We start from the raw sequence: 12,500 nt of genomic DNA, 5'->3' as shown, positions 1-12,500 counted from the left end.
GAACAGGGGTGTAAAGAACCAACTAAGGAAAGAACAGGGGTGTAAAGAACCAACTAAGGAAAGAACAGTGGTGTAAAGAACCAACTAAGGAGACATAGAATTGTTGGGCAGAAATAACGTGAGGAATTGAGACTGTAAACAATATGACTTTCAGTAAAGTAGTCTTCATTAGAACTTCATAAAGCTAAAAGGTAATTTATTTGGCATTGTTGAAACTGCTGAATGTGGACTACTAATCATCACGCACCATCCACAAGTAGATCAACATTAAATAAATTAACAGTGGATTAACAAAACAGTTTGATCAAATCTGTCAGCATGTCTATGAACTATTCTTTAACTAAATACCATGAATCTCAATTTTCTCCCGACGCAAACAAGTGTTCGAGGTGGTTATGGGGGGCCGTTTCACCACTGTGACAACAACACTCGCTCTTTTCACAAGTGCTCAACAAAGATCAAGATTGTCAGGGGAAGAGGGTCAACCGTGCCAAATAGTCTGGATAAATACAGTTTGAAGAGGGAGACGGGGGCGCGCTGGGAATCCTAATGAAGCCGTCTTTTGTGTGTGTGTGACAGCGGGGCCCTGTCCGTGTCGTTTAAAGGAGCATGTCGCGCTTCAGAAGTCTCTCAGAGCCGAAGAGGAGTCCTGCCAGCCGACAACAGCTCGCCGTCGCCTTGGCAACCGCCGCCTTATCAATGCCCAGGCTTTTGAGTGACAGGTCAGTGAGCAGGGGGAGGGTGTAACCAATTAATGATTTTATAAAGCTGTTTTTTGTTTTTGTTTTGATTGGTTTGCCAGTAGATGTACACCATAGGAGGAATCCTTGAACACAGCCCTGCTGCTGTATTTTTTAATATATATATATATATATATATATATATATATATATATATTTAAAGTTTTTCTTTGCTTAAACACCTGACTGGCATGTAGTCTATTGTGGCCCAAAATCATTGTTCACTTTGGCCCCGTGGGGAGTTTTCTGAGCCAAGCCAGAGAGGCCGGGAGGTCAGAGGTAAACGGTCCAGCAGACAGAGTCCATAATTAGAGCAGGAAAGCTGTGCTGCAATGAGCAGTCTGACCGTTTACAACTGTCATTAAAGGACAGGTTGGGAATCTAGCATTATAAGCCGTGTTATAAGGCTATTTACAATCATATACAACGGCTCATATCACAGGTTCTTCAAGCGGTGCATCTTGAGATGTAGCCCGCCAGCGCTAACACATACAATAGATCCATAAGTGCGTAGAAAAAAATCCCTCAAAAACACCATAAACTATAAAACTATAAAAAGTTTTCAAAGACAGGAAACTGTTGTTACTGGTGTCCGTTGATGTTCTGACAGAAAAAATCGCCACAAAGTATGTTTAACATGGCTTATACAGTAATGTTTAATTAATAACGAACCTGTCCTTTAAACTCTGACTGCCCTGCGTTAAACACTGAGCCAAAATAATGTGAAATGTGAACGACACAAATGAGATATTACTTCATGTTAATATACAGTAGAGAGATTTATTCAGCTCATAATTACATAAATATCGTCCCTAAAATGTTGCACAGGGACCTGGCATGGCAGTGCAAACAGTACAGTACAAATAAACGTGCTTCGATGTGAGTCATCCATCTTGTACAGGACCACCGTGAGTCAGACATGATGCTGTTATGAACAATCATTTCATTGGACAGTTTGAAACTGGGCAGAATTTCAATATAAAAAGTAATTTTAAAATGAAACAGACCTTTGAGACAAATACAGTGCATAAAAGACATGCAGTCAAACTAAAAAGGGGGTAAAAACAGATGCTAAATAAACATAATTCTACCATCGTACCTCAAAGTTAAGCCTAGCATAAAATTTGTATGTGCGTTCAGTACAGTGCATGCCATGGTGATGGAAAGTTAGCAAAATGTTGGCTGCTCGGTCAAATCACAATTTAGTCACCGTACGCACAGGATAAAAAAGTTTATATATATAAAAAAAATCCCCTACCTTTAGTAGCAAAGACAGAGCGTTGTACTTTGCCTTCAAAACCGCCTACAATTTAAAAACCCATCTACAGTATATTATCTTCAATATGATACAATGTTATAGTTTTAAAAATATTGCTAGCAGATGGCTGGGCTACTGATATTACATAATGTATCAGTATTATACAGTGTATATCATTCTCAATTTAAAAGTATAGGCTACCATCAAATTTCAAGTTTAAAACCACAAAAACAAGGTTTGAATGGTTTCCTTTCAAACTCTGCTAACGGTAATCTATTGCTACTTTAGGATCATGTTGCCTCACAATGAATACTCGAATATGGAGGACATCACCGTGAACTTATACAGCCATATAAAAACTCATGAGGGTCGTCTTTCTAACATTCAATTATTATTAAACATTAGGTGCGAACAAATGGCTGCATGTTCAAGAATGCTTTCTTATTATCTCTAGGAGACTATCTGCCATGTTAGGTTACTGCAGAGAAGGACCGGCTATGAGTTTACAGATGTGCAATATGATGAACGGATACAACGGATATAACATAATAAACTCCAGCTATACTATGCTTCTGACAGAGATGAATACAAAACTGTATTTATCTCTGTGGTGCATGTGCCTTTATCTGTAAGTTCCTGGAAGAAGTGGAATTATTCAGTGTCATCACATTTGTAAAAACAAATCCCGTCAAGATATACAGATTTCCTGTTTTAAAAAAAACAAAAACAAAAAACAAAACAATTTCCACTTGTGAAAAGTTGGAGGGAATTCCAAACCTCATTTTACCTCAGCGGTCTCTCACGCTCAGTTCTAACAAATTCTTTAGAGTTTTCCTAGAGCTTGAGCATGAAAAAGACCTCATTGCTGTCGGGGTTGGGCGAGCTTTGGGAGGGTCTGGTGGCGGGGGCTCCCGGGGGGGTGAGTTGGCCCAGCAGGTCGAGGCTGGCGCAGGGGCTCCGCGACACGCAGCACGCCCCCTCGGGGTTCCCCCGCTCCTCGATGGGGCTGCCGACGCCGAGGCTAGCGCTAGCGTTCCTGGCCTGGGCCAGGCCCTGGATCCTCTGTCTCTCCTGCGCCTGCTTGGCCCGGTTAGCCACGTAGCGCACCCTGCTCTGGCTCCGGGACGACATCCTCCTCAGCGGGGGCTCCTCCTCCTCCTCCCCCCTCTCCTCCTGCCGCCCCGCCCGGGGGGCGAAGTCGCGGGCCGTCAGGGGCTCCACGTCCGTCAGCCTCCTCAGCTGCTCCGTGAGGTCGCTGGGGGGGCGGGGCTTCTGCGGACTGCCCCTGCGTAGCTGGTCCCTGGAGGGCCGGATCACGAAGCTGCGGCTGATGCTGCGGTACTTGCTGTCGAAGTTGCAGGCGATGTCGTCCGAGGTCAGGTCCCCCAGGCTCTTGGACATGGGGGCCCCGGTGTCCAGGGTGCTGACGGCCCCGGAGGGCCTCTTGGCCTGGGAGGAGGAGGAGGCGGCGGCGGACGACTGCTTCAGCCCCTCCATGTAGAGCCGGCTCCAGGTGTGCCTCCTCTGGGTGAGCCGGTTGGGGGAGTCCAGCGTGGACGTCTGCCTGGGGGCCCCCAGGGGCCGCGGCTGGATCTCCTCCTCCAGCTCCCCCTGCCGGAGATTCGGGTTGGACTTGGACTTGCTGACGCCAGGGGCGTCGTAGGCCGAGCGCGGACGGCCCGCCCGGGGGGGATCGCCACCGGGGGCGTCGTGGCCCGGGGGTGCGGCGGCGCCGGCGGTGACGATGGCGCCCAGACAGGCGAGGCTCTTCCGGGCCAGGTTGGGCAGGGACAGGTCGATCACGGTGTCGCTGGAGGAGATGCTGGAGGAGGACGACACGCTGTCCCGGTGACTGCCCGGCTCCAGCTTGCTCCACAGCCGGTCGTTGAGCGTGGCGTCGGTGCACACCTCCGGCACCGTGGACTGGCGCTGCCCGGGCGCCGTCGCCGCCGACCGCACGTGCCCCTCGCTTTTGGTCCTGCGGACGGGCGTGTGCGACGAGGGCGAACCGAACGGGGCTTGGGCTTTCGGAGGGGGAGGGGGCGGGGCTACGGGGCGTGCGGTGGGAGGAGCCGGAGGACGAGGCTCCGCCTTTCTTAGCTCGGTCTTCGGGGCGGCGGGTGGCGCCCCCGCCGGGAGAGGGTGCTCCATGGCGGCGGTCGAGGCGCCGTTGACGACCCAGGGGTCTGGGCTGGACTGGGAGGAGGGGGGCGGTCCCTCGCCGGAGGGGTCGGGGGTCACGGGGGTCCTGTGAGGGAGGGGGGATCGACCGGGGGGCCCCCTCTCCCCGACAGGACTCTCTTCGCGGTCGCTAGAAGCGGGCGGAGTTATTGCTGTGGATGTCGGGTTCGAAGGCGGTGGGGAGCGATGCGGTGACACGTGGTTGGCCGGGAAGGGGGCGGGGCGAATGAGACGTCGGTCCCCGGACACGTCAGCGAATGGCGGGAGAGGGGGGAGTGGCCTCTGCACTAGGGTGTGGTCTGAGGAGACGAAGAAGACAGACCGCATCAGCACATGGATGACTGGGACCCCCCAGGTGAATCATGATGAGCTGCTTGAGCTGACTTGTTACATAATTAACTTCAATTCGCCTCAGCTGCCATATTGGTCAGTCTGATGTAATTAGGGGTGCGGATGCGGAAGTGCCCGTTGACTTCAATGTTAAAAGTTCACTGTAAAAACACCACTTCAAGAACCAAAATAGTCGAAATAACAGGCTGAATACACTATCAGGGTTACAAACTCATCATTACCAGACTCTGATTGTTTTTCACTGCCGTTGGTTTCGCGTTTGGAAATACATGGGAGTGAATGCAGCTGACGGCTAACTATGGCTCATTCACCTCCATGTATTTCCAAACGCGAAAAACGGCAGTGATAAAACAATCATTGTCTGGTAATGATGAGTTTGTAACCCCGGTAGTGTATTCAGCCTGTTATTTTGACTATTTCGGTTCTTGAAGTGGTGTTTTTACAGTGAACTTTTAACAATGAAGTCAACGGGCACTTCCGCATCCGCACCCCAGACTGACCAATATGGCTGCCAGGTGAATAAGGCGAATGGCATCAACATGCAAACTTTGTGGTGCTTAGGCTGAATAAAACTGTCACTCATTTTATGGACAACAAACACATAGGACAACAAACACAGACTTATTTACACAGAACTGTGTAAATATAGGTTTAAACAATCTAATAACAATTCCATGACAACCGTTTGTGTTCATTCCCACAAAAAAAACATGTGCCAAGAGGCATACCATAATCGAATGGTATGACAAAAGACAGAATCAAAACACAAAATCAACAGTATATATTTCTAACCCAACATCAGCATGCTTCAAATGCCTCAATGCAATGTGACGTTCATGATTCAATCCATACTCTTAACACAGAAGCGTTAATGGCTTGATGCTATTATGGTGCATCTGTGAACGACCTGAATGACCTGAACGTGGACGGTCAACACTGCATACAGGTCAGGGGAGTGGAGGGGGGTTTTAAAACAGACAGACAGGCAGACAATCAGACAGACACAGGCAGACAGACAGGCAGGCAGACAGGCAGACAGACAGGCAGAGACAGACAGAGACAGACAGACACAGGCAGACACAGACAGACAGGCAGACAGACACAGACAGGGGCAGACAGGCGACAGGCGGACAGGCGGACCAGGAAACGGTGAGGATGCAGCGGGGGCATTCAAGGGTTCTCTTTACCTGGCTTTGGTCATCCCCTCAATTCTGCACTAGGGACAGAGACAGCGTGCAGGAGGAAGAGAAGGACAGAGTTTAGCACACTTGGGGACAGGTTTGGAGAGAGAGAGGAGAGTGAAGAGGGCACTTAAAGGAGTAACATGGTGGTTGAGTGACGCTTGCCAGTTGTCTAGGCAACAACAAAACAAATGTGCTTTTTTTCAAATTCAGTAATTTGAATGTATTTATAAAAAAAATTCTAAGCCTAAATTCCCCACTTTACTGTAAAAGTTCCCCCAAACTGTCTGGGTACAAAGAATGTCAACGTCTTTAATATACAATCGTTAAATTTATTTAAATTTTACATTATTTTTGGGTGTCTGGTACACCAAGTATTGATAGCCAAGGTAAGGAAGCGGACTTATCCAAAAATAATTTTTGCTACATTCTCAAGCGGTTGAAAACAGGTCAATATAATTAGTAACACGCCTATTTCCCCAGAAACAAAGAATGGACATATTTAATATTAATCACGTTTCTTAAACGCCCTAAACCTAGAAAAGTGTGACTGACCATGTTACTCCTTTAAGTGAGCGAGAGGACATACACCCTCGGATGTGGAAGAGACATTGGAAGCACCCACACAAAAGAGAATGAAATAATCAGATTTTCAGGCCCAAAATATCCACAAGTTATCAGAGACAGTGAAACCACGGGAATGTCTTACTGTACGAGCAAAAGCAAAGAACATAGACTAAGAGAGCGTTGGCTACAGCTCGGAGCAGCTCAGGGAAAGAATTTAAGGCTAGTCGAAAACCCACAATAGGCGCATGCAGCCAACAGCTAAAGCCGACGAGGAGAACCATGAATCTAGACTCAAAGGGAGAAACATAAAACTACAATCTTTCCCTAAAGCGACTGTACTTCACTCCTAATCCAGTTATGCAACGGCGTGTGGGAGGTCTTGTGAGACGAGTACGGGCGTGTTTGAGGACAGCTGGTTTTTATCACGGTGTGTGTGGAGTGGACAGGTCTGAGGGGAGGTTCCCCCGAGATCAGACGCTCATCCTGATTTCACTCCTCCACCGCTGAAGGATTCTGGGTGATTTTTCAGAGCAGGGCTTGGTGACTGGAGTCAGGACTCACACAGGGCCATTTTGCGGTCGCAGTGACGTGTGAATTCATCATCCTAACGAGCAGTTTCACTTCCTGGTTCTATCACTCCACTTACCATTCTTTTCATCTGTTAGACAGGTGAGTTTGTCAGAAGGGGGGAATAAGCAAAACACGTATTTAGTATTACATGCCAGCTACATACTGTACCACGGCAGTTATTTTCTGTAGCATTTTCAATATTCGAGTGAAATCGAATAACTAACTTAAGACATCAGTAACTACTGTAGTAGGGATTAGTTTTGACTAAAGGGAGCTTTTATTTTGGTGTCCCGGGGTTCTAGAGGGGTGAGGGTAGAGTGAGAGGAGACGGGGGGGGGGCGGGGGGGGGGTGACCACTACAGGGCTCAAGTCTTGGCAGGAAACTAAAAGATGACGGTTGTGTTTTGTTTGGGTATAAATGAGGTTGGGTAGGGGTGCGGGGGGCGTGGGATACTAGGCACTGCTACATGCCCCCTGCTCTAAAGCAGGGCTACGGGAACCGGGGCGACCCGGCTAAATCCGGCCCGTCTTACCGCCGAAGAACATGGGGGAATTGCTGCGCAGTTCGTCCATTTTCTGGGCGAAGAGGGTGTTCATCTCGCGCTGCAGGGTGCCCGCGGCGCGCTTGCGGCCGTCCAGGCCAGCTGGGGGGGCCAGCATGGGGGGCGTCTCGAGGCTACTCACGCTGCCCAAGCTAGCGCGGCTACCGGACCCGCTGAGGGACAGCCCGTCGTCGGTGCTGTCGCAGTCGAACGGGTCGACCGCGGCGGCGAGTCCGCAGGCGGCGGCGTAGTCGGGCGGCGGGCGCCGGGTGAGCGCCGGGGACGCGGGGGGGAGGAGCCGACGGCGGGGCACACTGCAGGAGCGGGCGTTCCTCTCGGAGGGGTCGGGGCGAGGCCGGACGCCACGGCCGTCGAGAGTTTGCCGGGCTGCGGCCCTCGACCCGGTAAACGGGACGGGGCGGAACAGAGCCGGGGGTCGGGTTGTGGGCGGGGCCTCTGCTCGGGGCTTGGTCCGGGGCAGGGGTTCTGGCTGGGCCGCCAGAGCCTGGGGCTTGGGCGTGGGTTCAGGCTGGACCTGCCTGGAGGCCGCGGGGGACCGCGAGGCCGGCCTCCCCCCCCGCCTCTCCTCCTCGGGGCTCTCCTTGTCCCCGATCACACACGTGATGCAGTTGGAGGAAACCCCGATCCTCCCGGTACTGCTGAGCGCCACGCGGGCGGCGAAGGCCCCCAGGGGCTCCTGGGAGCGCGTGCGGTCGGCCCGTCTGAGGGGCTCGCTCATGGGGCCCTGCGGGAAGCTCGCGGGGGTCTTACCTTTGCCCTCCTCGGGTTGGAAGGCCCCGTTGGCGCCGTGGTCCCGCGGGCCCGGGCCGCGGCGCCGGTCGTGCGCGGTCGGGCTCGCCGCGCTGGATTTGTCCCCGTTGTGGTGGTGGGCCGGCGGGGGCTGGGAGGCGGAGCCGGCGGCGGCGGCGGCGTCCTCAGACTCCCGGTCCTCGCTGGCTCCCTCCGAGCTGTAGTCTTTGGTGTCGGTGACGGCGACCTCCGGGGAGCCCTTCTTGACCTGGGGCTGACCCTTGGTGGGGGCGCTGGCCGTGCGACGCAGGAGGTGGGCGCCGAACGGGTGCTTAGGGCTGCGATGCGCAGCAGCATGGCTGTCGAGAGAAGACTGCTTTGGGTTTCTGTGAAACAGGCCTTTTATGCCACTGGATGCCCTGGCCTGTGGACAAGAGACAGCACAACAACAAACAAACGTCCTCAACTGGTCTCAACCGGAACAAATACAAGACATTCACCACATCGGGGTTCCACGTTCTCAACAGAGAAAGAATAACTCGGTTCTATGTCTTGCCGTCTAGCATGGTGGAGGAGACTTTTAGGCAGGTAGGAACAGTAATACTATGCTATGCTATTTGTAATATGACAAATGAGGGAACATTGATCATCACATTAGATATGATTCAATATTCAGGGCGGACACTGGATGAATAACATTTATGTAAATCAAAAAAAAATGTCTATGGCTGATTCTGTATTTTCAGCCAGAAAGGTGGGATTATCAGTAATCATACTAGTTTTCAATATCCAAATGTTTTATAACAATACATTCTATCAGTTTGATAGAATGTCACAAAATGGCAGTTGTTGATATGTAACCCATGCTGGCAGCTGATATGGCCGGTGCCTGGATTAAAATGCGAGACTAACCCGTCATTAAAAAAAAGTAAGTAGTCTAGAAAGGAACTAGGTATGTCTGCCAAACAGCTGTTAGTAATCCATCCATGCATTGTTGCGGCTTTGAGAAAAAAAAGCACATGCTCCTCCCCCTTTCTACGACTAAGGTTATATAAAAAAAGATAAAAACTCTTCACATCTAAAGCTATTATACTGCATGTTCTACTACATAATTAAATTGACAAATCTTCTCTTCAGTTTTCTTCTCTCTTCACACGTTGAACGGACAAAACTTTATAAACGTGAATAACAACAGGTTCACAATTCTGACATCACGGCGTGATGGAACATCAGGTTCACAATTGTCACAGAGTGATGACGTCACGTAGGTCACGGATGGGAGGTGGAGGGCCACGACGGAGGTGACGATGGTGAGGGATAGTGACTCAGACCCCGACAGTGACACCGATGGTGACGGGACTCTCACTTTTACACACACTCACTCAAATGACACTGGGTGCTCTGTGACAGCTCTTGCACTGACGCACAAGCATATTGCTACTGTATGTCTTCAGTATTGATTTGCTTGGCTTGATGGGGACTGATGTGTTTCTGTGGTGGGGGGGGGGGGGGGGGGGGTGTTGTGTGGTGGTGGAGGGGGGGGGGGGTAGGGGGTGCACTGTAGCGCCTTTTAATTAAATCTACCCATTCAGGTTTGAAGAAACATTCCCTTTCATGCTTTCTGTTTCATGTTTATTGCTACCATGCATATTCTGTATCTACATTTCCAAACCTTTGCTTCAATTTGTCCACTGCTGAAATGCCAAATTTCTCTCTAGGGGGGATCAATAAAGTATTATCTATCCATCTTTCTATATTTCACAGATCAGGGAACACAATCCGTTTCTGGATATGGGAACACTTGTCTTTCAGCACATGATGCACAGAAACCCAATGTCATTTCAGAAATCATGTAGAAGTAGATCCAAGTGGAAGAACACGGTTGTGACAGGGCTGGTGAAACGAGCCACATGTCGGGGGCAGATACTTGCTGGGGGAAGAAAATAAGTAAGTAGGTTTGAAGAAGTCACTCAATATAATAAAAAAAAAAATTTTTTAGGATCACTAAATACTCTTAATATGTCAGTGAAGTATCCTGGTTGTGAGAGTATGAACGGCTCGAAATCGTTGAGGCACTTGAGTGATTTCTCTGCTTAGTGATGAGGTGGACCAACATTCACTGAACAATATCTTCAAATATTTGCAGACATCAATGCACGGCAGATCATTTGAACGCTTAGGGATCTGTATTTCCATAGACTGTTAAAATGTGGATGGCCAAGATGTGGCGCATTTGTTTCACCAGCCCGTCACAAATAATAGACCTTTCCTATTCAGGTGGCAAGTTCCGCTCCCCCTAGTTACCGTTGCTATGCCCCACAAGCTTTGGAGCATGTTAATAAAATGTCCACTGAACAGCACAAAGCTACCTGACGATTCTCTCAAGGATTCCTGACAATATTGCTGTAGGTTATTTGCCAAATGCCACTTCTTTGTCTCAGAGAGTTCTACAGAAAGGCCTGAACTATTTTACACAAGGATATATGCATGACAGACACCTCAAAAACACCAGATTAAAATTTATCAGGACAAAATGGTGGAGTCTTACTGCACATGTAAAGCAGGGTGAGTAAGTTAGTGGAACCATTTTCTTCAAACTGACGTCTAATCTATGAACACGACGCGGGACAAGCTTTGTTTATGGGACATCAGAGGCGTGGTCTTATGAAATCAAGCAACCTTATTGGTTATTGTTCTCCGCGTGATTGACAGGTCGGAAAGGTCTATTACAGAGTTCCGATAAGACAATCAAAACAAAACACGGGTCCTAATGTGTTGATTGTTTGAGTCACACTAAATACATTTGGGCAATCATCTGGAGGGGGGGGGGGGAGGCGTGATATTAGTAGGGCGATGAAACTGTGAAATCCCCCCCTCAGAGAACGATAACTACAGGGCAGTTCAAAAACACCATCATTCATTCTTTGAAACAAAAACATCGCAAAACCTTGAGTTGTGCCTGATCTTAATGCTAAACACTAACACGAGTGACCGACGTCGTTTCAACGGTCTCCTCGAGGCCATTTCAATGATCAACTGAGGAGAACGGTCATCTCCAGAGGCCTCTCAGACGGTTCTGCTCACCAGAACTGCCATATGAAATAAAGAAGGACAACAAAGCAGGGATGAAAACCAAGACGCTTGTCCTCAAACGCTCTGGAATAAAACACCACAGCAGAGGTGCACCGTGGGAAATAGAGACGCGAGAACACTTCCTGAAAAGAAGAAGAGTCATTGGCAGGTTTCTTCCTCTCTTCCTCTCCCTCTCTCTCTCTCTCTCTCTCTCCATCCTCTCTCTCTCCCTAGCTCCATCCCCACACCCCTTGGCTCAGGTTAGTGATATTGGATCTACTTTGGGTCAATGAGAATGCGGGCGGGTCAAGCTGTTCACAAGTCACATTCGCAACTCATGGGAGGCATGAGTTGGCCTTCTCGGATGTTTGCGATTGGCTCGCGGGGGAGGGGAGGCGGAGTCACTGGTGTGGGGGGGCGGGGCAAAGTGGCACATGCATGATGCCGATTGGGTCTCACTACACCTGGGTTCTGAGTGGCACCTTCAGGGCTCCTAATAATTTCCTGCTTCTAAACGCAGCGTTTGGACATAGAGGGGTCCACTGAAATCACAAATAAACAGGGGAGAGAGAGAGAGAGAGAGAGAGAGAGAGAGACGGAGAGAGGGTGAGAAAGGTGAGGAGGGATGGAGGACGAGAGAGAAAAACAAGATGCACACACAGTACATTCACAGCTGACAGAAGTATTTTGAGAAGGGGAGAAATGAGCAGTGATCTTTGCAGTACGGTCGGAGACAGTTTTGATGTCCAGTATTAAACCTCTTCTAGACAAAACAAAAAATGAGAGAAAAATAGGAGCTAGACTTTGGAGGGGGGGGGGGTGTCCTGTTGAGAGTAATAGTTCAACTTAATCTGAAACAAAAAGCTAGTGAGGCCTAGGGTCTCATCTCGAGCATCAACACGGATAACGTCAAGAATAAAGTGTAAACCAAACCAAGCACATTCTGATTAGATCCAAAAGCTAAAAACTATTCCTGTTTAAATGATCGAGACTTTGTCGTCAAATGAGAATTACAGATACGAGAGATGACAAAAAAAAAACAGCATCCATACCGATCCAATGAACCCCCCCACAACGTCACGGTGCGGTACGCGACGACCTCCGCCCTGGGTACCTACCTTACCGGTGATGTCATTAACGGCCACGTGAACGAAGACGGACGCCTCCTCCATACCTTCCAGGTATACGTGGCGATAGCCTGCGGAGAACACACAACACCGGCGGGGATCAATCTTAGCCACTGAATCTCACAGGTCTCCGTTCCCAGAGTGCCGTGCGGCGTGGGTCC

At 49.6% G+C, this 12,500-nt stretch overlaps 1 protein-coding gene across 1 annotated transcript in view; it reads right to left on the bottom strand.

The window, feature by feature from the left end:
- Nucleotides 1-2,832: 2,832 nt before the first annotated feature.
- Nucleotides 2,833-12,500, bottom strand: part of plch2a (phospholipase C, eta 2a) — a gene marked incomplete at both ends in the record, with an annotated part of 130,709 nt that continues 121,041 nt past the window's right edge. Inside the window, 3 exons of the mRNA XM_084436228.1 lie at nucleotides 2,833-4,478; nucleotides 8,162-8,564; nucleotides 12,331-12,410. Coding sequence (XP_084292354.1) covers nucleotides 2,833-4,478; nucleotides 8,162-8,564; nucleotides 12,331-12,410 — 2,129 coding nt within the window. The remainder of the gene's footprint in view (nucleotides 4,479-8,161; nucleotides 8,565-12,330; nucleotides 12,411-12,500) is intronic.

Source organism: Borostomias antarcticus, assembly GCF_949987555.1.
Source record: "Borostomias antarcticus genome assembly, chromosome: 3".
Taxonomy (NCBI): domain Eukaryota; kingdom Metazoa; phylum Chordata; class Actinopteri; order Stomiiformes; family Stomiidae; genus Borostomias; species Borostomias antarcticus.
This window is presented reverse-complemented; position numbering and strand designations above follow the sequence as displayed.